Source organism: Diadema antillarum, unplaced genomic scaffold (assembly GCF_040938485.1).
Source record: "Diadema antillarum isolate AM-2024a unplaced genomic scaffold, OU_Dant_1.0 scf00000157, whole genome shotgun sequence".
Lineage (NCBI taxonomy): Eukaryota > Metazoa > Echinodermata > Echinoidea > Diadematoida > Diadematidae > Diadema > Diadema antillarum.
In genome coordinates this window covers 595,458-621,921 of record NW_027271046.1, presented here as the reverse complement: position 1 = coordinate 621,921, position 26,464 = coordinate 595,458, and the positions used below count along the sequence as shown (strand labels likewise).

Here is a 26,464-nt window from a genome sequence, read left to right as displayed (position 1 = left end):
AGCCTAAATACTTTTCTTACTTATTGACAGAAAAAAAATCAGATGTTCATCGAAAATGTGCACCAGATCATTGAATTTCACATGTGAAAATGCAAAATCACAATCGTGTAGGAGGGAGATACCCGTCACTCCCATAAAAGCACCCCGCTCCCTCGTACATAATCATCTTCCAAGTTTTATCCCCCCCCCCCATGAATAACTGTTGCTATGATCGGAGATTACATAACATTTCATTTAGTTTTTTTTTTTGGTCTGTTCTCCTATTCATAACCAGCTCTTTATAAAGACCTAACAGGCACTTCTCCGTATAGCTCTTGATGAAAATGATCACGACTTCTGTTACTCCTATTGACCTATACGTACATGATACATGTATTGCTCTTTTCCTACTTCTATCCATTGTTTAGATCACTGTATGATTTATATAAAGTTCAATTTTTTTTTAATGCTGTAATTATCTTATCTATTTTGTTAAAGTAAGGTCATCATTAAGTACAGAATTTTTTTTCTTTAGAAATTAATATCTTTGAAGACATTACTATAACTATCACATATATTTGAACTAAGTATTTTCTTTGTTTTTACGCAGATTTGATTTCAAATATCTCAAATTGATGAAAATAGACATAGGCCCGGGTACCGGTATCTGTTTTTGCATTTGGACTCTTCTATTCGTGCTACTTTGAATAGATCCACCGTTTGTGATAAACTCTCTGGGGTGCCTCTGCAAAAGCATCGCTGAGGGCGGTATGTAATATTGTGAGTGAATTTCCCGAATTTCCCCGGGAAAACTAATCAACAGTACATGTGTGTGTACCTATGTGCCATATGTACCACAGCAAAACAACACTGTACCAGACTGTACTTTCTAGAGCAAGACTCACCACCAGTGAGTACCGTACCATGTATTTATCATGTTTATCATGCATTCTAAGATACAGTTGTCATAGATTAATCTTTGTACTCTTGTTTCAAGCTTTATCAACGGAACAGGGGCTATACTTTTCGACTCTGAGCTTAGCTTCGTTAGTGCGAATTTGCCATTTTGCTAGTCCCAGGTGTTATATTTTCTGTATCCATGCCATGCACGTACTGCACAGCACAGCCATGTTGTGTAGCTGAGTGTAGCTGAGTACTGTCTGTAGGTAGTACAAATTTATACTTTATAGAGAGGGCCTATGCTATAGGGTCTACCTCAATAACTTAGCATGGCCCGCACCCGGTTGGTAAGCTGGTAAGCTGGTTGGGCTAAATTTCTGTTGATCATGCCATTTTAGGTTTCCATGGGCACTGTGATGGGGCATGGTACTACTTAGACAGAAAGATCCGTCTGTCCGGAGGACTCCTTTTATATTTTGCCATTAACACTGTCCTCCGTAGACAGACGGAAGGTTGCAGTACCCATTGCTGTGTGGATGTTCTTAACCACTGTCTCTATGGAAAATTGGGTGAGGTACCTAACCCTTCTCGATTGCGTCTAATTCACGGCCCTAGGTCGGCAAATTTAAGCTTGTATAGTGAAATTAGCTCTTTAAGAATACATTAAACTCACCAGATTAATGAATAATCCAAAATTTTAGTAGAATTTTCAACGTAAAACACAGCCTGTCGGGTCGTCACGTTCAAACTGCAGAAACATACACTATGAATCTATTAGCCAATCACATGCGAGGTAGTTTCTACGTGTTTGTTTTACTAAAACACGTACCTCGCGTAATCTTCACATATTTCGTGCAACCAGAAGCTTGCATGAAAATAAAAGCATGTGAATGCTTGTGCATGCCATATCTACTCCAATAATTAATGTCCTGATTGGGAATGCACGTAATTAAAGACATGCAAAGTTCATCTTTAATACCCACTGAAAATAGCCACTTTTACTGTATTCTTTCCTAAGAAACCATATCAATGCTAAACTTTTGCTTCTTTCATCTGAGTTACATTTTCAATCTCTGACACGTTTGAGTTATAACTTTTCCTAGTTTTTGTACAGTAGTGCATGATTGCTGATTAGTGCATTATTGCTGAATTGGCACTGACCGGATTTTGAGACAAGTCATAAGACACAGATTAGATATAAATTATTCATATAGGGTCTAGATCTACAGTTTACAGTTTTTTAGTTCTAGTTATAATATAATCACAATCTCATCATTGGTCTTGTCCTTGGTTGAAAATCAAGATAGATGTCTAGATGTCTCCATATCATTCTCATGCGAGTCACATTGAGGAGCTGTTGTATGTACAAAAGTAACTTAGTGCAATGGAAAAGACCACAGATTATCAATGATGATTTCACTGGTTTTAGTCCCCTGGCTGCCACTGTTTCTATCTGATGTACTGGGGGGGGGGGGGGGGGGTGTTTCATGAAGAATCTAAGTCGAACTTAAAATCTTAGTTGACTAAAAATTATGGTATGCTGTGTCTGTCTTCAATGTTGCTGAAATTTGTAATGAAAATGATGATTTTGGAGACCTTTTTTCAAGTAGCCATTCATAATACAAGATAAAATAAATAACAAAGGAATTATTCTGTAAACATTAAATGACAATTTGAAGTGGACGGTGATTAGGCTAATAAAATTGCATTGGGGAAACCAGTGGAATACCATAATATTTAGTCAATCTTGAATTTTAAGTTCGACTTAAATTCTACTTGAACCCCCCGTCTTTCATTTTCAAATGATGGAATTATGTATACCATGTGTCCAAACTTATGTCTTCATTCTTTTGTTTGTGTTTAGGCATGGAGGCATTTCTAAAGGGAGGAAGTTCAAAGGCAAAGGCAGCCTCCAGTTCTTCATCTGGACAGAGCAAGCAGCGGCAGGTGCCTTGGGTGGAGAAATAGTATGTATCAATTGCCATGTTTTGTCCTGTGTGTGAAAGAATACTGAAACTGCACCATATGCTGCAAAGTGGAAAAGAAAATACGAAGGAATGACACACTTTTATGTCTGAAAAAGTGTGAAAGTAGATGTCTGGTCAATATGATATATATTATACATTTTTTTTTTTAACTTCCTTTATTTTGTTTTCTTGTAATTTCCTTGTTGGGGGTGATATTGATATCTCATTTTCTCACTAAAATCCTAATTTTATAGTGCAGAAATGGACAATTTTCTTCGAAATATCTTGGATATCACAACGTTGTCATCTAAGTGTACTGAATGGTGGGAAAGGGCTTTGATTTCTTAGAGAAAATGTTGATTAAAGTCAGTGAAAAAGATGCCATGATATGTTTACTGTAAGAGCTGTCATTTCATGTAATGAACATACATGTGCCATGCATCTGTTCAAGGCCCGCTTGTTTTCATTGCCTATTATCTTTAACCCTTCAAATCCCAGATGTCACCTTTCTGTGGTTTGATGCTTGTATTATCATATTTTCATCATTCATGCCTGATTTCAAGTTGACAATACAATTTTGAAGAGCAAAATTATCCAATTTGCCTCTCATTAGCAATTTCTTTTTTCTTCTGATTTTGTGCAGACTTGATGAATTTAATCAGTAATACATCTAATTTTTCTGCAATATAGAGTACATGTATACAGTACTATTGAGAGTTGCCAATTTGAAGAAGTAAAAAATAGTAACTTCTGTTTGTGTTTCCTCCTAGTCGACCAAAGACAGTTGATGAAGTTGCCTACCAGGATGAGGTAGTGGCTGTCCTGAAGAAATCTCTCCAAGGAGCTGATGTAAGACTCTAGCAGCATCAAATTGCTCTCTTAGGCAAGAAATCACAAACCTAGTTTACATTCAGTCTATGGAATATGCAAATTTAGACTGAGTAAATGTGTGTGATGTATAGTATCACGCACACCAACAGACATCTAGTGATGTGCATGTGGGTGTGCAGAGTATGCCTATTCTGTGCTCGTTTTCATTAATGGACTGAATTTAAACCATGGCATTGACTTACACTACCTTTGTGATTTCAGGCATACAAGATTCCTATTTCATTTGATGCATAACAGTTTTGTTGTATGTTGCAAGTATTTGAATGGCCTGCATAGTGATTTATTTTTTTTCATAAGAATTTAAAACAGGTTAGTTTATCAAGGTAGTATAGTGTAAAATCATAATATTTAGAGTATCTGCACCCGAGATATTAAAAAAAGTGGAAACCTTAGCACTTACATATTGAAGAAAAAAAATTGAAATGACTTTCTTTGTCCGAATTCTCCAGCTGTGCTATCCATACTCTGTTGTCGTACATACTTTGAAGGGTACTACACTTTAATGTACTATCCCTGTGATTACAATCCAACCACTGTCTTGATTTACAGCTACCAAACATGTTGTTCTATGGGCCGCCAGGAACGGGAAAAACGTCTACCATTCTAGCAGCTGCAAGAGAATTATTTGGGTAAGCCCGTAGCTATCATCTAGTAGGAAATCAATTTGGTTCTTAATAGGGACTTTGGTTCCATGGTAGCTAGGTAGGCCTACTGTAAAAATGGAAATTTTCACCCAAGAAATTTGTCACCCTTGGCCATTGAAGATGAATTTCACATATTATTATTTTGCAGAATCAAAACATAAAGTAATGTTACATAGCAAAGAAAAAAATAATAATAACAACTGTGTGCTTTTATTTTTGTATTTATTTCTTGTTTCACAAAATGTGTGTACATTTCTAGTTTTACAATAATAGAAGGAGAGGGGTCTATTTTAATCATTGTGTGTGTATGTATGTGTGTGTGTATTATGTGTGTATGTGTGCATGATGTTTGATGTCATGCATTCAGATTGTAAATATATACGTGTTTGAGTACTGCAGTTTGAGTGCTGAGTACCAAATCCTTGATATATACGCTTTTCATCTTGCCCTCACTTGTTTTAGAGACATCATACATTTAAAACACCATGTGTGATGTATTTATCTGTGGACAGGTCTGACATGTATCGGGCACGTGTCCTGGAGCTCAATGCCTCAGACGAAAGAGGGATTGGAGTCGTCAGAACAAAGGTCAAGAATTTTGCACAGACCACGGCTAGTGGGGTCAGACCAGAGTAAGTAGTTGAAGATATCAAGTTGATTTTTTTTTAAATTCGAATTGTCTTATTACCTTGCTGAAATATACAATGCCATGACCTTTCAATACTATGCATATTCCATGTATAGAATGCCGTCATGTCTTTTTGTGTGTAACAATTTTGATTCTGCATGATTCATATGCTTGGCTAGAGTATTCAAGGAAAAAAAGAAGAAGCATATATTTGCAGTTCATTCACAACTACCAGAATGCTGATTTTACCTTTCTTTCTTCATACTGACAGAAACAATGATGATAATGACAATAACTTTTTAGTGCGCTTTACATCATATAGTCTCTATGCCTGTTGCTCATATGTGAGAAAGCTAGGAAAACAAAAATATATTAGATGAATTATGTGTATAGTAGGAAGTAAGCGATATAATAGCATTTACAACCACGTCTTAAAGACTGGTACTAAAGTTTCCTTTGAGTTACAAGTCTTGCATATAACACATGCATAGTATCAGATTGCTGTAATCTTGTCAAGCCATCACAGACAGGATTAAAAGTTTTATTGTTACTTAAAATACATTTTGATAGGAATGCCTCTTAGTACATATAGTATCATCTGATAGAGATATATTATATGAACGTCTTTCGTAATATGAAACTAGGTGATATGTTTATTTTCTGTCTGTTTATGGTGTTCTCTTTAAAAACTGTAGCGGAAAACCGTGTCCCCCATTCAAGATCATCATTCTCGATGAAGCCGACTCTATGACCAACGATGCCCAGGTAACTTGAAAGCGACATTCCATGTCACATTCTTTTGAAGTTGACTTTCATAGGTAGAGTTTAATCAAACAAACAGAGTGGAAGACATCCAATCCAAAGTTGTACCAAAAATAAGATAATGTTTGAATGTTTGAGTTGTTGATCTGTATTATTGTATAGAAAAGTAATTGTAGCGTCAACCTCACACGCCTCAATATCACTGTTATAGCCTCACCAGTCTTCCATTGACCTACACACTAATATCTACCAAATTTTGTCTTTTTGCATGAAAGAAAAATGAAACGCTTGTATTTCTTTAAAATAGTTTCAAAATAACCTAACAAGTACAATACTGAAAGGGTTGCAGTTTATAGTCGCCTTATTATGCCCCCCCAAAAAAGGTTTTATGGTATTATTTTTCAAAAGTCAGTTGAGAGAGTTGTGAATTGACATCATCACCTCAGATAATTTACCAAGATGGATGTAAGTAATATCAATAAACTGTGAGTAAATACACATGAAACCATCAAATCACATCACTTTTTCTATGTCCAATTGTGATGGAACTTCTGCCATTTTGTACAGATGATTTCACTGCATTTCTACAGTAAACTTGAACAATGAAAGGGACCCCACATAAAGACAGCTAGAGTTTATCAATGCTGCTGAATTTGGGCAACCCCTTTCTTTGTTAAAGTATTCTATTTGCTTTGGTAAAGTATCTGTACCCCTTATTCATTCCATGATGTGATATTGACACAAAAATGAGGCATGGTGCTAAATTACACTGTAACCATATCCAATATCCAAGCTAAAGCAGTGACTTTTTAAGCTGAAATGTCGATGGTGATATCTATGAGTATGATTACATGTGTGTGTTATAAAGCTTGTTGATAAACAATGACTTTGTGGAATTTTATTGTGAGGTGACTTCAAGAGGATGCTTGTAAAAAACGAAAGAAGTAGACCTACATTGCTGTTGTATCTTGCTTATGCTATCTGATACTAGTGGGATTTTCTGAAGCACTTTGTTGCATTATAGACAGTGGGCTTAGGAAAAATACGCTGTATGTACATTACCTGTAATTGTACAATTAAGGGATTTGTGTTTTTTCCCCTTCTCTTTCTTTCATAGTCTGCTTTGAGGAGAACAATGGAAAAAGAATCCAAAACCACAAAATTCTGTCTCATTTGTAACTACATCAGCAGGTAAGTTCTTCTTTTCAGTGAGCATTTGTGTAAGTGTTTGTGTGTTATCTTATTTCAAGAATTGTTGTGAGTTGGTACAAGTGTAGATATTAGGACATTGGACTGTCAAAATGAGGTCTATGGTTCAAGTCCCTCGGCTGCAACAGTTGTGCTCCTAGGCAAGGCACTTTATCCTCATTACATATGTCCTTGAGAGGGGACTTAGAGTTGTCAGTCCTGTGGTTGCTTGCTTACAATTATTCATTGCTTTCCTAGCACCTCCATAAAACAAATCAAAATACAAAGATACAAAACCCTGCAAAAATTGTCAGTAAATGCAAGGGAAAATGTGAAAAGTATATTTCAAGAGTCCACGTTCATCAACTTTGTTTCATCATCCAGCATGATTTTTCTGTTGCTGTTTCTGTGTCATGGTTTATGAACCCAAAGTAGCATTTTCCCCGTTGGGCAGAGAGGTTTGCACTGATTCCTTTGTAATCATTTTTCCTAATCTCTTAGTCCAGTATAAAGTCATCAACATGGATGTGGCTGACAGGTTGTTAATTGATATGGCAATGGATATCTCATTCTAGAATCATTGAGCCTCTGACATCCCGTTGCTCCAAGTTTCGGTTCAAGCCTCTCAGTAAGGACGTCCAGGGCCGAAAGCTGAGAGAGATCTGTCAGGCAGAGGATGTCAAATGCAGTGAAGAGGTAATATATCAAAACCTGCCATGAACGTTTAGATATATGTACCAACTGTACTCCAAAAGGTCATGAATAATTATATTCTGAGATTTTTTCTCTTTTTTTTCCTTCTTTCTTGAAATTGAAGTGATGCATCCTCTTCTTTCATTCTTTCTGTAACCTGAATTCCATAATTATATATTTAGGGTTATTTTTGTCTTCTGGAAAATGACAGAGCCCGTTTCCAGCATGCTGTTAATATTTGTGTTTTTGTGTGTACAGGATCAGTCACAAAGAATTAAAAAAAGAAGGAGATGTTACTTTCACTTTTACTCTAAAATTTTCTTGGCATTTCATGTGTTTCCTGACACTATTGACATGTCTTGTTAACTCCCCCAACCCTACCAGCTCTGATCAGGGCACTGAAAGAGATCAGATGGAATTTTCCAGAGATAAGGTGATAAGTCACAATATGCTTGAAGTACACGGCAATGGCATGAATAATACCATAAGCAGAGAGGAATGTACTGAAAGTGTTTTACTTGAGAGGATGTCACAGTATGATGATGGTATCATGATGAAGATGAGGAGGAGGAGGAGGAGGAGAAGGAGAAGGAGAAGGCAGAGGAGGTTGTCAATGAGGATGAAGACAATTATGAAAGTATTAATATAGTGTGATGATGATGATTTAGATTGTAAATGGTAGTGATGAAGCTGTTGCTGATGATTTGAAATGCAAATGATATTTATCACAATTATAATGATGATTCAAATTCATGAAATTCTTCCGTTGAGATGCTTTCATTACAACTGATTGACAAACTGCCCTACATTGATGTAAATAAGCACTGAACTGATCAGTGTTTTAGTATTAGCCATGATAAAAAAAGATCATGGGCGTACATACTCAAGCAGGATTCAAACCTACGACCTCCGGATCTCCGGACAGGCGTCATCTCCACTAGACCACCGAGCTTCCGCCCGACAGATGATGTTGATCATGATGAGGAGGAGAAGGGAGGGAAAGATGAGATGATGATGTGAGTGATGATGATGTTGTGAGTGATGATGATGTTGTGTGTGGATAAGTGCAAGAATTATGAGACCATGACAATATCATCTAATCTCATTTGCATGGGTGGTTGCTGTTTGTATCTCTGTTTCACAGACAGACAGACACACGTACATGCACATGCACACACACACACACACACACACATGCACATAGTATGTAAAACTTTAAAATTCCACAACTTTTAAGTTTAGGCACAATTTTGATAAAAACTTCTGCCACTGAGGTGAATTGAATTTCAAGAAAATTGTAACCATTGGAATGTCAGTGCAGGAATTAAGTGGGAAGTTGTCCTTCAAGTGCCTGGGAAGGGCTGTCTATAATTATGAGGCTGTGATGTCCGTAAGTCTATTACAAAATGCCTTGTGAGAGAAATATCCCTTACTTCAGATTTTCTGGTGAGAAAATGTCCAGTGTAAACTACTTAAAGTTTAACATCAAAGTGCTCTTCTGCATCCATAGACAGTAAAATCAATACCTACATACACATTCTTGAAAACCCATGTTTGTGTAGAATGCTTATTGTAGAGAAATAAAAAGCAAAACCAAAAATGAAATTACTTCACATGTATTTTTACAATGCCTAGATGACCAACTTGCACTTAAGTCGTCATACGTTTCTTAGTATCTGTCTGCGTTTGCAGGAAATTCTGTAATGTATCCCTTTTAAACCACATAATGCATGGTAGGGACAAGTAAATTTTCATGTTGGGTAAGGAGAAAAAAAAATGATAAAATTTACTTGCCTGATCCTGCAAGTGTATTCAACAAGTTCAAAAAAGTCTTAATTTTCCGAAAAGGTGAAATATGCGTCCCTGAAGCAAACAAACACAGGGCGCGAATAGGAGAAAAAGATAAAACAAAGCGATCGTAATAAAAGGTGGGTCCCACCTTTTTATTATGATCGCTCTGTTTTTAGTATCTCAACCATTTCAAAACCAGTTTTCATCAAATAAACGTTAAATTCCTCTTGGAATTACATGCTCTGTCATATTCATGAGAAGATTTTTCATTATCTCACAAAAAAAAAAAAAAAAATCTAAGAAAAAAAAAAGTCAAGTCTCAACCATTATATCTCAACGGAGAACATGCTATGCCTGGGATCAAAATACCATGGTGTGCAAGCGCATGCCGACATGTTGTGTATAAGATTGTATTTGCAGCAAAATCACATAGTGACCTTAGCTCAGATTACCAACACAACAACGATCAGCTGATCGGAAAAAGAAAAATAGTGACAGGAAAAAACAAAATTGATTATCATGGTTGGTGACTGTTGACACATATAGTGATAAAACTCAAACCAATTCTTCAATTTAATGGATCAGTTATTGCCTGTCTGGTTATCACAGAAAGTTTGCGTTTTTGTCATATTCCCCTTCCCCATTGCCATTTTCCCTCGCACGTAACACATGGTGATTTAAATCTCATATTCTTTTAGATATCTTGATATGATCACTTAACTCGAGTAAACGCCCCGCTTAAGGATTTAAAGAACTTGGTTTCCTCATCAAAATCATTAACATCAAAACCAGAGTTCCGTGCTCTTCAGCCTTTCCTTTTAAAAATCCTAAGGAAAGATAGAGATAAAGTATTAACAAGAAATGTTCGGAGATGTCTATAGAAATCATCATAATGCCCACCCATCTGTTCTTTGTTGTTGTTGTTGCAAAAATGTTTAAATGCATAATTAATCACTGCTCTTTTTACCCCAGACTGAAGATAATAACAAATGGAATTTAAAGACCAAAGTGGTTGAGATTAATGAGAAATGATTATGATATTTTTTTTTTTCTTTCTTTCTTTCTTTCTTCAGTTTTGGGAAAATAAGTTTTCTTTTCGAGCGAGTAAAAAAAAAATAGAAACAAAAAATATATATGTATGAAGATGAGATGTAGGCCTACTTGCCCAAAGGACAATTAGGATATGAATTTAGTGTGGAGCTCTGCATAATGCATGAAAATAAACCCTCTATACTAGTAGCTCTTCAGGTTATAGGTCTGAGGAAAAAATAACTTCCAGATGAAGACAGCGTGCATATATATTTGTGCTGCATTGAATGTGCTAAACAAGAAGAAGTAAAAAAAAAAAAAAACACGATATATTTTCTTTGGGGAAATGCGCTGTGGTGAAGAAAAGCTAAGTTAAAGACTGAAACACAGAAACTAAACAAGCAGAACAATGAACATTTGATGGAGTGCAGGACTACAATAAATGTCGCGCGGAAAATCACCTGATATCGATGTAGGAAACACGAGTGAAAAGTATAGCCGTTGTAGCAACATGACCGCTGCGTATGCCTTTGCTAGTTGGCATGAGTAAATGAAAAAAGAATGAATGAAAGAAAGATCAGTTAATAGTTCAAAATCTCTTGACTATGAGTTGAAGAATGTAGCCGCATGTTTCTTGGAGAACATGCTGTACGTGATGGTCTTAAATATCGATATTGTGAACCAAGGCTTTTCTTTCAGCTATATATGAAATTGCCACGGAATGCGCTTGAAGTTTTTACTTCAAATTTGTCTCGCGTGAAAAATTTGTTAAGAGTTGTTATGTTAATTACAACACAACGCGCCTTTCTCAGGCTCAAAAAGACGAAAGAACAACAATTGTGGGGCTTTAAATCAAAATTAGTCGTATTACGATGGTAATCAATGGCATCATACACACCTAAAACGCAGCTTTCACAATTTCTGTTTTACTAATGCCAGCATACAGGCTCATAATTAGGGTTTGTAGGACCCCCCCCCCCCCCCCCTTTTTTGCGAATATGAAGAATCCGCTTTGGAGAAAAGAAGAAGATGGAAACTTCTTCCCTACGCTCCAAACGCAACAGAAGAGTGTGTATTGTTATTTTTGTTTTGTTTAAACTCGATCCACATAAATAACTTTGTTGGGTTGAACCTCCGGTTCCGCTTCGTCGATCTTTCTGGTTGAGAATCTTAATTCCGAGTGAATGACTGAGCGAGATATCTTGAGAGCCAGTTGCACGATGACACAATCTCCACCATGGCCCTGCGCAGCTGGGATTAGATTTTCAAATGATTTGATCAGTAATCAGAAAATCACGAAGCAAATACATTGTTTTGTTTTTGTTTTTTAGTTTTAAAGTGGTACTTCTTTTCTTTTTGCTTATTACATTTCTCGTTATCCTATTTTGAGAATACAGGCGTGGTGGCGTATTGTGATTAGGGCGGATCCAGGAAGTTGAAAGTGGGGAGCCTTTACAAAACTAAAAAGGGGGGGGGGGGGGGGCACGCACCGCTGCGCGTCCGCCTGGATCCGCCGCTCGCTGGTGATAATCATGCCACCACTCCATTCATTGCCGTTTATGTGTTTTCATTGCCGGTGAGCGCTGTCCACTTCATATGGATAAATTAATATTTACATCGTGAAGACGCGTAAGTGGGACAAGATGCGGCTGATAAACAGCGATTTACCCATTCACATTTTCCATTCATTTTGTATCTGTTTTTCTTCATTTTTTTTATTTATTGAAATTCCTAAAAATATTCCTACAAGAGCGTGCACCATATCGTTGCATTTCGCATACTAAGTATCTAAAAATGCAAACACTCCCTCGTGCGTGAAGGGGCATCCGCTCCCACATCCTCCTGCCCTTGCTCGGTCGTTGCGCTTACATGTTTTATTTGCAAATAATTTGATCGGAAAATTACAGCACGTAGCATTTACAGCGTTTAGTTTGTTTGGCGCTTTTCTTTCAAAATATTCTCTGAAATAACAAAAGTATCGCCTTACTTTGTTGATTGCAAGTTTTCCAAAATTAGTTCCACCAATAGTGTGCACTACAGATCTTTCTGCAAAAGCTCCCTTGCGCGGAGGGGGTATTCCCCTCCCGCACCCCCTCCACCCTCCCCCGGTCCAGTCTCTGCGTTTACCTATACATATTTCATTTTCAAATTAGTTGCTTAGTATAAACGAGAACATTACGCCACAATAACTGGTCTGGCACTTTTCTCGCTACTTAATTTTATATTCAACGTGTCGTCTTTGATTTTTGATTGAAAATTTCCCAAATTTTTAACCAGAAGTGTTAATCAGATCGTCACGCGAAATTCAATTCTGTACAAATGTACTAAAAATGTACAAGCAATATGGCGTAGGAGGAGGGATATGTATCCCCTCCCATATTTTCTCCTCTTGCGTTCTTGTTCCCCCAAATATCGAGCATATTCTCATAACCCTACCCCCATGTAAACATTTGTTTTGTTTTGTTTGTTTGTTTGTTTGTTTTTGCGTACGGCCATGAACTCGACTAACGTCTCCTGCATTCCTTGACATTCATTACCAGGAAGTGATCAACCCGGAAGAGGTGGTTGACATCTTTAGCAACGCAAATCCTAATATAGAAGGATGATGCTGAACATGGTAGAGATAATAGATTAGAACAATTCAGAGTATAGGCACGAAGATCAGAGACTTTTCTTCATACGAAATATGGCTGAAACATATACGTCAACGCAAACAATGAATGGTTTAAAAAGAAAAGAAAATGATTAACTTAGGACGGTTGAAAGTATACCCCTCCCAGACCATACCCCAATATATTACTGTCTGGGAAGGGTATGTTTTTATTGCACGGCACACTATTTCTTCATGTGAATTATGGCTGAAGCGTACGTCAACTCACGAATCGATGGTTGAAAAAAAAAGAAGAAATGGTATAGGTTTTCCCGCCCAATTTCATCAGATTTGCATTTGATTTAACGATGCGATCATTCAAGTTCGAGTGAATTTGAGTTTGGGTGATATAGCCGTCCCTTATATTATGACTGTATTGTTACAACGATACTGTAATGGGATATAATGAAGGTGGAAGAAAGGTCGACAGGCAAGAATACACACAATGCAAATAGACTGAACTGAATGTATGAAACTTAGAAATGAAAATGAAATTACACACTTTCAATATATCACATTAAAAAAAAAGATCCGTAAAACGCGTGGAAATAATTATGTTGATTGAATTGGAATGTTGAAATTGCGAAGTTGTTTTCCTATAATAAATGAAAATGAAATAACTGGTACTTCGGACAAAACTGAACGTCTATCCAGCTGGCGCGATATTGAATGTCAACTTTGAGTTCAATTCAATGAATTTCTCTCTAAATTGAATGAAATCCGAATTTAAATAGAATGACTTAATTTGACATGAAACGAAATTGAATGCTCAAAGAATTGATATGAACCGTGAGAGTAGAGGAGTGACCAAAATCGCTTGATTTGAGCGCCTTTTCATTAATTCGAATGCAAATCTGTTGAAATTGGACGGGAAATTCTGTAATAATAATTCTCTTGTTCCTTTCAAAATTTGCCCCCACCCCGATCGAGTTCCGGAACCTGTTATATCAAGATTGATGATACGACTCCATTGACTATAATAGTGATTGTATGCTCTGGGACAACATAATACACTGTACCTGGGGCCCATTCACGAAAATTGATCATATAAGATTGATCTTACGATTGACGCAATTCAAAAAAAAAAAAAAGTTACGCTCGAAATCAAGCAGAAGTATCTTTATAAAAACAAACTTACGATCAGTATTGATCTTAACCTCAATTTACTGAGTTACGCTTAAAGGTACTGTTTACCATTGGGAGCAGTGATTTAAAAAATGTTCAAGATTTCGCATTTGATGAATATGTGTAGGTCAGTTGTGTCAAAACATCCTACAATACAAAAATTTCGCAATAAATCCTAACATCCATAAGCAGATATCACAATTTTCCTCATTAAACCATAACTGTAGTCGGTTTAGGCTAGAAACTTTTTATCACAACTATTGTTTACATTTTGTATATTTAACAATATTTAACATTGACTATTAATACTGATTCATTTTTTTACATTGTTGTTTCTATCCCTAACTCACAATTTATAAATATTTTGAAGCAGTAAAGTTCGGCTTTTGTGTCACCTGCAAATGCACCTGTAGTAAATAATACCTTTAATAAATGGATCGTAAGACATGCTGTCGTGACTCTATATGAAACAGGCCCCTTTAGATGTTAAAACTTCCAACCAGTCAACGTGGTGACCGTATTTTCTTCTGACATAATGGCGCCGTGTCAATGTACTAAAAGTACACCTACGTGACGTGTGAACTGCTGGGAGAGTCGGCGCAGATCTCCTACCACTGAACTGATCTCTGTACCGATATCGATCTACCGGGATTATACCTAGGGCTCAGTGTGCGATACTAGTACCGTGTCCACGCGGCACACACACACACACACATAGCCATCACTACGTGTAAAATACATTGTATACTGGTAAGTGTGTACCGCAAAATGTCTTCGCGTGTACTAGTACACGGCTTAGCAGATGGGCGCGTCTGTACGCAGCCACACACACATTCACACACACGCATAAACAGCTACGTACGCTGTTATGTAAAGGAGCTACGTACGCTGCCTAGTATCCTTGGTATTGGTTAGTGTGTGTATGCGTGTTTCAGACTTCGGCAAATAGCATCGTTTTACAAGATTTCTTAATGCGCCGTTTTTTATACAGATTTGTTTCAAGAACAGAAATATTAGATTTTTTATATTAGTTGGTTGTATGTGGTTCATTGTATTTAGCATTTTGGTAAGCTACAAATAATGCAAAATTCGTTTCCATACTCCAAGTAAAGAGGTAACCACGCTAACAATATTATGGTAAATCGCGGCATATATAAACAGTCAAGATCAATGAGCATGCGTGGTCCGGAGGTGGTGGACTTTACTCTCTCACAATTGTTAAAGTTTCACTCAGTGATTACTACAGGTTCATTTGGGTTCACCACCACACCATTGACCACATTTTTGCCCCCTCCGTTTCTGACTTGATTACACTGTGTTGGTTCTGTTTTCAAGTGTGAATTCTTAAAGACAAATATATGTGTTTTACATGAAACCAAAGAGTTCAAAAAGCCACTAGTATTGTTTTTTTTTCCCCACATCTCATCAAAGTTACTGATGTTGAACTGTTAATTCCAAATTAGATAATTTGTAATCCTTAGAATGTTTCTATATTTCTGTATGGTACATTATTGCATGCAAGGTCCATGATTATTGAATGCCAGTATGTAAACTGTGAGGAGGTGCTCTGAGTCTTCAAATTTAATTGCATTTGTGTGTACATATGTATATATATATATATATATATTCATAGAAAGAAGGAGTCGCGAATACGCCATTTGTAGGTCCAACAAGAAGGTTTTATTCACAAAATTTACGGCCTGCCTCGAGCCTTCATCAGTGTATAATGAATGATAAGTCTGTTAGACTTTTTGTTGGATCTACAAATGGCATATTTGAGACTCCTTCTTTTTATCATAACATTCAAAATCTAACACATGGAAAATTCCAAGATTAACATCTTATATATATATATATATATATGGGTCATTCTTCACACAGTGTATATTTCTGTGTCCCTCTAGTTTTAAGGTAATTTGTGTGAAAATAAAAGGTAATTTCGTTACTTTCTGTTCTGTTTACAATGACTTACATTAATGTAATTAGGATAACATACAAAAAGGGGATGACTTGTTTATCTTGACCTATTATTTTAGTTTTCCCGTGTCCGTACCACTGAAAACCCCATGTCCCGGTGATACTACAAATATATATTCTAATGTCGTATTTCAAGATGGAAGCATGTTGAAACGTTTTAAAATACTTTTTAAATTCATTTCAGTATACCAATATCAAACGATTTAAGAAAAAAAATGAAATTCAAAATTCAAAATCGCGTGTCCCGCCATTTTGCGTCATCTCCGTCACGAACATTTAGGGCGCCACTAACGAAAAATGCCGCGTACCCTAGGTATACATGTTGAAGTTGAAAAACTCACCTGGTTTTCCCCCTATTTTAGTCAAGAAAGTTATAATTTTGGGGGGATTTGTGACAAAAGCCAGGTCGTACCTTTATTCAGCGTCATCTCCGAACGCTCAAAATTACATATCAAATCAAATTAATTTATAATTTTGGTGGCATAACGAGAGAGAAGATTATGCCCTCTATCAGCACATACGGTTCTTACTGCAGGTAAATGGATTAGGAAGATGATATGAGGCCATTAATTGTTGGATCCGTCATCTCCATTACGAAAAGTAACGGAGATGATGTTGACGGAATTTATTCTTTATCTCAAAAAAGCAATAAAGTGATATTAAAAACGCATGGTGTTAATCATATCGGAAGTCCTTTAACCACTGCTATTTATTTTATATTCATTGCATTAAATATCTAACCTGAAATTTGTTTTATGCTATATTAGATTACAAAATGTCATCTCCATCACGTCACATTTTGCATATATCACTGCAGTGCTAACAATTGCAAGTTATTTTAAATGAAGAAACACCCCATAAAGGTTGCACCCGTATAAACTGAAGTCAACATTCATCGTGATTTTCCAACTTTATGAAAGATTTTTCATTTGTGAGACACTTTTTTTTCAATAATTTGCAAGACCAGAAATATGCACTTAGCAAAGAATGATCCACATATATATATATACACACACACACATATACACACTGTATAATAATAAACTCCCATTTTCCTTGCCTTGTAATTTGTAATCTCTTTTTTTTTTCCCCGCAGGCACTGGATGCCATCTTAAAGGTCTCTGAAGGAGATATGAGAAAGTCCATCACATTTCTGCAGAGTCTCCACCGCATGCAGAGGGAGGATGGCATTCTCATCCAAGACATCTATGAGATTGCTGGTGTAAGCTACACTCTGCTCATTCATTGGCTCTATTTATTTATTTATTTATTTATTCATTAATTTATTATCTATTGAAAGATATTTTATTAAAAATCATCCTTGTGGACATTTTTACATGAAATCAATTTGGATATGTTAAAATGTATATAAAACAAAGGGTAACATATAATAACAAAATATCAAAAATATGCATATTAGATATTGCACTATACAAATGGAACTTTACTGTGAGACCAAAGCAAATATTAAAGGTTGCAATTTCTACTTAATTCATATATATATATATATACACATGATAAAAGAATAAAAGAATTATTATTGACCGGATGTGCTATAAATTAAACTTAAAAAATTGAAATTAAAACAAATATATATTACCATAATCAATTTCAATGTACGCTTTATCCTGTCTCTAACACCACTGTTCTCAATACTACATATGATTAAAGAAAAAAAAACCAACTTCTTCTCCTTCATGCTCATCCTACTGAATATGCTGATATTTCCGGGTGCAGATAATTCACAAATGAGGAGGTCATAGACATATTTGCGAGTGTTTTCAAGAATTAATATGATGCTAACGTAAATACACTATTACCCTAGCGTGAGGAGACATTTTTGTGTGTTGTTAAATTTGCGATCCAATTTTAATTTGCAAAATTCGCATAAAAATCAAACCCTTGCAAAAATAACAGCTTGGTATTCTTGGTATAATAGTCACACACATGATTTTACAATTATCAAAATAAGAACACCCATTACTCTATTGCTATAACAACAATTGATATTATATTCACCAAAGATATGTTATTGTTATTACACAAAATTTTGTGTTTATAACGATGAAACTATTTAAAAAAATGTATTCCAGCATTGCAGAAATAATAATAATAATAAAAAAAAGACAAACACGTGCACAAAATAAAAACTCTACTCTTTCTTGAGGAACATACCAGTGTGTGTGAGGAAAAAAACAGAAGGCTATATGTATATGCCATGCCAGACATGAAATATATATAAAAAATCCCAACTTTTTGAGCATTAAACTAAATTAAGCTTGAATAGACTGTTGAATATACACTGTCTTGTTATGGCAGGGATGGCTCATCCTGCACTGGACAAACCCACATTTCTTAGTATAGATCATGTGCAGTAAAGTCATGAAAGTATTTTTTGGCATTATTTATGTTTTTTTATTTTTTTCCAAGTCTGAAGACTGCTTACAAACTACCAAGAGACTCTCTCAATGTAGGCATATGTAGAAAGGTTTAATAATGGCAGGTGAAGTAGCCACATTATTTAATATTTGTCATACATCAGTAATACTGTAAAAGTGGACATTTTTGTTTGAGTAATTTTTCACACTCAGTTGGCCAAGATGAATTTAATGTGTTTTGAATTATGCGGGATTAAAATATTAAAGAGTATTACTATGACAAGAAAATAAATCTGTGTGGTTTTATTTTTGTACAATGTACTAATTTCATATCACATGAATCCGCAAAAGTTTCTACACTGCAAAATTTCCATTCTTACAGTAATGGATGAGCTGCTTTTTGATGTTATGATTTAAATGCCGAGATAATTTGTGTCATATGTTTTTTCATGCTTACATGCATTATCCTCATTTAAGTAAATGCCTCCTGTGAGTGATGTTTTGGAGGATGATCTTGTTTGTTCTTTGGTCTGCAGGTGGTGCCTGACGATACAATAAAGAACCTGATCGAGACGTGTTACAAAGGTTCCTATGAGAAATTGGATGAGACCGTCCAAGATCTGCTGCAGAACGGCTACTCCGCATCGCAGGTTGTTAGTCAGGTAAGATCCATCGGAGCCCTGCTGGAACTGTGATTGAATATTTACTCACTAACGCTAGGTAGATCTGGCCACAGTTATTCTTTATTTCAATGCATGCTGAAGAATCAAGTGGCAACAATGGCTCATTTTTAAAAAATCCATTACACTTTTCAGTTTCATCTGTTTGTGTGCCTTACTACAATTCATACATGCAAGTGCAGTACTTACTGAAAAATTTTCATAAATCTAGGATATAAGTGGGGAAAAAACTAACTAAACAGAGCAAAATACTAAGTGATTGTTTGGTAAAGTTCCTTTTTATTTTCATTGTCATGATACATATTTACAGTAGCTCACCATTTGCAAATGCTATCCATGTATTATTTTGCCTTCTGTAAAAAAAACAAAAACAAAAACAAAACAAAACAAAACAAAACAAAACAAAACTAAACTAAAACAAAACCAAAACAAACATATATAAAAATCCTGAAAATTTCATTATTCGATTTTCTGCCATTCTTAAAAGGGAATTTACCCCAAACGAATACTGGATTATATCATAATCTTCAGTGATGGAACTTCACTGATGTGTTCAACTAAAATGTCTGCATTCACTTAATCCACATACCAGGTATATATTTGGGGTAAATTCCCCTTCTAAAGAGACCTCCAGATGATTTCTAAACTGCCACACATGACAATATAAAATAAAGCAAAATGAAAGTGTGTTTCAACCTTCAAAAACAAACCAGGGTAGTTCCTTTCCCACAAGATCTGGCCTAGTTAGAAGCAGATTGCCACACTGCATTGCACACTTACACCAATACTATTTCAGCGTCACATCCCTGCAATGACAGCGATAATGTCCTTCAGTTGCATGTTTATCTAATGAGCCAATGCTCTTCTGTGTGATTAACAGGTCTTTGATGTCATAGTTGAGCGGGGGGAGCTTACGGACAAGCAGAAATCAGCGATCGCAGAGCGACTCGCAGTCATCGACAAACGCTTATGTGATGGCGCGGATGAAGGGCTGCAGACTATGGATCTGTTCACACTGGCTATGGATCAGTTCTGCAGTGAACAGGCTTAACAGAATTGTTCCAAGGGTCAGAATAAAGTGAGAATGCTAACATTCATTTTGCATTGCCCTCTTCATACTTGATATGGATAAAGGAAACTTTGCAAGGACAGTAATGCTCTGTCACATGTATTGTTCACAGTCACAGTCATAGTACCACCTTCAACTCAGAGCAAGAAGGGTGTCTGAGCTGAAGTCAGGAGGAGTAAATCCTCTCATGTGATACAAAGTGCATCAACTGAATAGACGAATGATTTTTGTGCAGATTTTATATTTGAATCAACATTTACATGAAATGTACACTGTAACTCTGTGGAACAGCTGTACATGTAGAAGTGTATGAATCAGTGTATGAAGTGTTGCAACAACACATTTTAGTACCTCTTGTGTCTGAGGTGTTAAATATATTTTCCTTTTATGCATGTTTCATTTTGCTTGAAAGAAGAAATACACTTAATGGCAAAGTCAAAGTCATTGTTTTGAGAGGTGCAGATTTCTTCTACAAGCTACAAACCCTATTTGTACAAACACATGAATTTTGTTTGATAACATAGTCGTTTGAGAGTAACCTATATGAGATGTTTGAAGTGGAGAAAAATGAAATTTCTCATGAATTTTCCCCTTTTATCACATTGGTGCATGAACAATGTTTGAGAAGACATTTAACACACTGATACACTGTACTTAACACCTACTCTCCCACTCCCCCCCCCCCCCCCAAAAAAGTAACTTTATAAAAAGAAACACCATTTCAAGCTGTAAAAGTCTCACAGATGGCAGCCATGTAAACAACACTGAAGTATTCTGAGGGCTGAAAAGGTGGAGGCTTTTTTGTTTTAATGGAAAAATAGTACAGTACTTTGGTATTGGATTCATTTTTTTTACAGCCTTTCCGGTAATAGACATGTGGAGTACAATACAATTTTGGAAAAATGGTATTTTCCAACAAACCTGTAGCATTTTTGACAAAGAACAGTAATAAATGTCACTGGAAAAAGTGAGTTGACATCTCTGGTATCTGTGTCAATTTTGGTCAAGACTTTCCATGAAGGCTGTGATAGGAAATGTCACTTTGTAAGCCCTTCTATGGAATTGATCAGTGTAAAGATATCTGTACCTTGTCCATGGATGTATGGGTATGTGTTTGATGTTAATATTTCAGCAACTTGTGCAGATGTTAATGAAGTGTTGAATATCACAGCAACTACCTTTAAGCCATTGAGGATGAGTCCCAAGTATACTCGGGCAAGGGTCTATGGGAAATGCGTGTTGCAGCAAAATCATCCCGTCCTCAACGGGTTAACCTATATCCCTTTCAATGGTCAAAATAAAATACAGTGTATTTTGTAGAGTGAGTTAAAATTGTAAACCAAATGCACACACATACAAAAACACCATATTCAAGGATACAGCCTTGAACTCGCAGTGCAAAGAATATCACTTCCAGGTCCAATGTTTTTCAATTTCTTATTCATTATCTTTCTGAACCCCCTCCCCGCCATGTTACTCTTGAGCTCTGTGAAGAAAATGATTCATTCATTCAATGTACTTGTTCATTGTAATCACAAGTACATATGTTTTACTTTCATGGTTTAAAGATTTAAACTCTTTACATGTCATGTACTGCTCCCTCAGAAGTTTGTGAACATTTCTTTATTTACCATTGTGGGGAAAAAAATGGGTGCATTTTAGTATTGCAATAGAGTGACAGCGAAATTGTACTTCACATTTTCACGTCATTGGCAGAATTTGAGTGACTATTTCACTCGTGTCACGGCACTGAATTATCTGGCCGTACTGTCTTGTCAGGTTGCCTTTCCAGAGACTCCAACTCCCTACCGAAAACCCATTTTCACAAAATCTGCCGTTCTCCCGCTTGAGATTTAATTTCTCCTGCCTTGGCTCTGTGTCTCCCGCTTGTATGGTTTTGTAGATGCCAGTCAATTTCATATGCATGCATGTATAGCATCTGCATATGAAATGAAGTTTAATTAAGCCAAAATATATGATATGAATCATTGAATTATTACTTACTTAGTGCCATCGTATGTTGAAAAATAAGCCCAAGATAGCACGAGAAAGCATCTAGAACCCTAATGACCCAAGGGACTTCGCGCACATCAAGTTGGAGTCTCCCGTTTGCTAGGGGTTCAGGCGGGAGAATCTCCAGATCAGAAGATGCCTGGGGTTGGAGTCTCTGCCTTTCATTATGAGCTTGCATCAAATGTTTACTTTGTGGAGCCCACTGCTATACCAGTGATTGTCAAATGTACAGTTCATCTGTGACCAAGGTACTTGGTATGTATCTGTGTTAATAAATATTTGTACATGAAGTCCTTTTCATGTTTTAACAGGACTTTGATTTCAGGTGTGTGATGTCGTACAGTGTATTTACTATGCTAGTTACCTGATGCAAAATAAGTGAAGGATATTGTGAAGGATGCAATTTTTCTTCCGGCATTGAGCTAGCATAATTCATCATTCTTACAGTTGTGTAGAGTGCCCCATTAATATTCAGTTTATTTGTGGGGTTTGCAATTGCAGACATTTTAATGACGTAAGCAAGTAGAGCTGTACGTACACTATTTGATTCCATTTGAAGAGCAATCTATTAATTCCACCACCTATATGGGAGTGCCTACTCATCATAGCTGAAGAATTAGTCCCGTCTCCTACGACCATAATGTGCTCAACATTTGAGCTCAAAACCCCCAAAATCGCAGACTAGGATTCCCTGTAATGGACCAAAATATGCCATTTACGTTGACTGACTCTAATCTTTAATGAAGTTTGTCTTAATCTTCTGCCTACCTACCGTCAAAGTTTGGTTGTTTAACCCCAATACTAATTCTTAACGCTTTAATACAGTGCACTCCCATTTTAACGAACTCTGTTATAAAGAAATTCCGGTTACAACGAAGTAAAAATTCAGGCTGCAAGATTATCCACTCTATGTATTTTTATTGTTTATTTGTTCGGTTATAACGAAATTTCGATATAACGGAAGAAAACTGCTGGTTCAGAGGACTTCGTTAAAACGGGAGTCAATTGTACACTGTATGCGAAACGAAATTCCATGTCTCTTTATTTGTTGTGATCCTTCCTGCACATATGATACCAAATTTATGGTAATTGGGCTTACGGTATTTGTGTCAGATTACATTAGCCAAACCCACGTTCCTGAAATTTCGCTATTTTTACATACAGTGTATATGACTGTGTATAAACCTATGGATAAAAGTCAGAACTTTCTCCTAATTATGTATTTTGTAAATACTTTATAGAAAGTATCATAACTTATGTCAAATAGTGTAAAACAAATTCCACACAGTCCACATGCTCCCTCTCTCTCTTTCTCTCTCTCTCACCCACATACTGTAATGTCAGAAAAGGTTGAGAAAATCAGAGAAATATTTAAGAAAATGAAATACATAAGAAATCAGAACCTATTATTTTTTTGAGGAATTGATAAGTTATAAAAGATTTGTAACAAAACATTGTAACTACCAAAGCTTTGAAAGAAAGATTATTATTCAGAGGAGTGAAGGTTCAGGTGCAAGTTTCTTCATTTTGTCTCCCTCTATGAATTAAATTTGTTAATTTACAGATCAGCAGTTGTGATCTGAACAAATTCAATTTGTAGAGGGAGACAAAGTGAAGAAACTTGCACCTACTACAGCTTCATTTAGTGAGAAATAACCAAAGCCATGACTTCCGTAAATTTAGTCCATAGGCCAAGACCCGAAAAATGGGTTATTGGTACCACCTAAGGTGGCAAAACCTTTTTGGTGCATTTTGTTTGTCGGACATAGATATGCTTATCAATCTATGATACCATTTCCAAATGAGTAGCTTAGTCATATTAAATGAATTTTTAACCAATTTGGTCTCGATTTTATATCCCTATACTTCTGAATCGAAACTAACCGCTATACAAAGAAGAGCGCTGTCTTCTGTATGTCCACAGGTGTTCTGTTGTAAACGCGGTGCACTTAGTCTTTATTCAAGGCAGCGAAGGGAATATCCAAAGGGTAATGATGTCCACAGCTGTCACACAGTGCGCTTAGTCTTTATCTAGAATGATGTACATGTATCGTTATCATATCTAAAGTTCCTAATAAAAGTGATTACCCGGTATCTATACTGTTTTTATACAATCCTCTCAACAAATAATCAGTTTTACACAAAAATCACTCCATTCATTTACAATACACTGTATTATTTATCATAATGTATTGTAGTGTACAGGTGCATTGTTTTTGCATTATCTTTCATTGTTGGATGGAAATAAAGCGACATTGGCGTGGTAATAGTGTTTTCACCATAGCTTTTTCACCTGAAAATGATAAATAATTGAAAAATACGGTAAAATTCATGTGGAATTGCTGTATTGTTGTTATTTTTAGATAAAGGGATATATACACTGTAGCTATGGATATTCCCTTCGCCGTCTTGAATACAGACTAAGCGCTGTGGACATCATAACCTTTGGATATTCCCTTCGCTGCCTTGAATAAAGACTAAGCACACCGCATTTACAACAGAACATCTATACAGAGGACAGCGCTCTTCTTTATATAGCGGTTAGTCTCGATTCAGAAGTACATGTATAGGAATATAACGACGAGACCAAATTGGTTACAAATTCATTTATTATGACTAAGCTACTCATTTGGAAATGCTATCACAGCTTGATAAGCATATCTATGTGCGACAAACAAAATGACACCAAAAAGGTTTTGCCACCTCGGGTGGTACCAATATCTAGCCTGGCCCATGGATTAATTTGGCCAGTTTTGTAGATCCTCTACCCTCATGCAAATTTTGAGGCAATTGGGCAATCCATGGCAGAGATCGGGGAGTGGGGGCATAATCCCCTCATAATAACAAGGCTAAAAATGCTCCGGTAGTATTAGGGTTATAACAAAAACCAAAAACGAGATGAATCACTAGTGTTTCATTTTGGCCTACCAGTACTTTTTGTGGGTTTTTAGCTGGGCAGTCACATGTGTAATGTATACTGCATGCAACTGCTGTGAAACTGTGAAACCTGTGTATGAGTAGGCCGCTCCCCTTCGCAAGTGATTAGGTAAATGAACTACTAGTATGTACATGTAGCAATGTGTGTGTGTGTGTGTGTGTGTGTGTGTGTGTGTGTGTGTGTTTGTACTGTATGTAAATTAAGCACCTTTTTGTGAATCCTCAAGGTGTGTATTGGAACAAACATTATTTCCCATTTGTTCAACTGACACAGAGCAAATAAGGGATAGGGCAGTTTTACCACAGAAATCCTCTCAAAATAAAGTTGTCTCGTAGTGTTTCATAGAGCTGGCTATATTGAGCAAGTTGTGCCATAGGAATGCATGTTAAGAAAAAAAAAAATCTAAAAATGTATGAGGATATAGCCACTTCTCCTGTTGCACCACATCTGTGGAACTCTCTACCACACTTCGAAATTGTAACAACCTGAATACAATGTACATGTACCTTCAAATCTGAACTGAAGACTTATTTTTTCCAGCAACTTTATCTGGCGCCTTTGAATGTTTAGACAAATGGTGCTACACTGTACATGTATATAAATGTTGTTTCTTCATCATCATCATCATCACCATCACCACCATCGTTGTCGTCATCATCATCACACACAGTACTGATCATACATGTAACATATCTCATTGTACTCGTGTTAGTAATAATGGGGTTCATCAGTGAAATATGTACTGTATAATGTGACCCGCCACAACAAAAGAGTCAGAAAAAAAGTCAGAGTTTGAAGTCAGATCATCAAAATCAGTCACAACCATCAAATTTCCATTGTTGGCATAATGTTGTTGTCTAATGTTTCGTCTACCATCTGCAGAAATTTCAAAGGTAAATGATTAAAGGAAAGGTAAGAAATTAGCCTTTTTCTGGGCCACAATTTTCCGACTATCAACGGAACAGACACATGTCCGGAGATTTGGATTTTATGCTGCAGATAGACTCCACACCTAGCAACAAAGGAGTGATCTTATTCATCAGTGGGAGGCATCCCCATTACCGATTGGTCACGCGTAGACCGCTGGCTCTAAGCTTGGACGAACATCGCGGAGGTTGTTATGAGCCATCTATTGTCAAGACATGAAAACTGGAAACCGTTT

The 26,464-nt window shown here is 36.3% G+C and overlaps 1 protein-coding gene across 1 annotated transcript; it reads left to right on the top strand.

Annotated features, from left to right (window-relative positions):
- Positions 1-832: 832 nt before the first annotated feature.
- On the top strand, positions 833-20,559 carry LOC139722125 (replication factor C subunit 4-like). The gene is made up of 11 exons (XM_071633444.1): positions 833-889; positions 2,744-2,846; positions 3,617-3,695; positions 4,287-4,366; positions 4,894-5,013; positions 5,705-5,774; positions 6,889-6,962; positions 7,535-7,655; positions 17,321-17,446; positions 19,139-19,264; positions 20,163-20,559. The coding sequence occupies exons 2-11, from the start codon at positions 2,746-2,748 to the stop codon at positions 20,331-20,333; spliced, it is 1,068 nt and encodes a 355-aa protein (XP_071489545.1). The 5' UTR covers positions 833-889; positions 2,744-2,745; the 3' UTR covers positions 20,334-20,559.
- Positions 20,560-26,464: the final 5,905 nt, after the last annotated feature.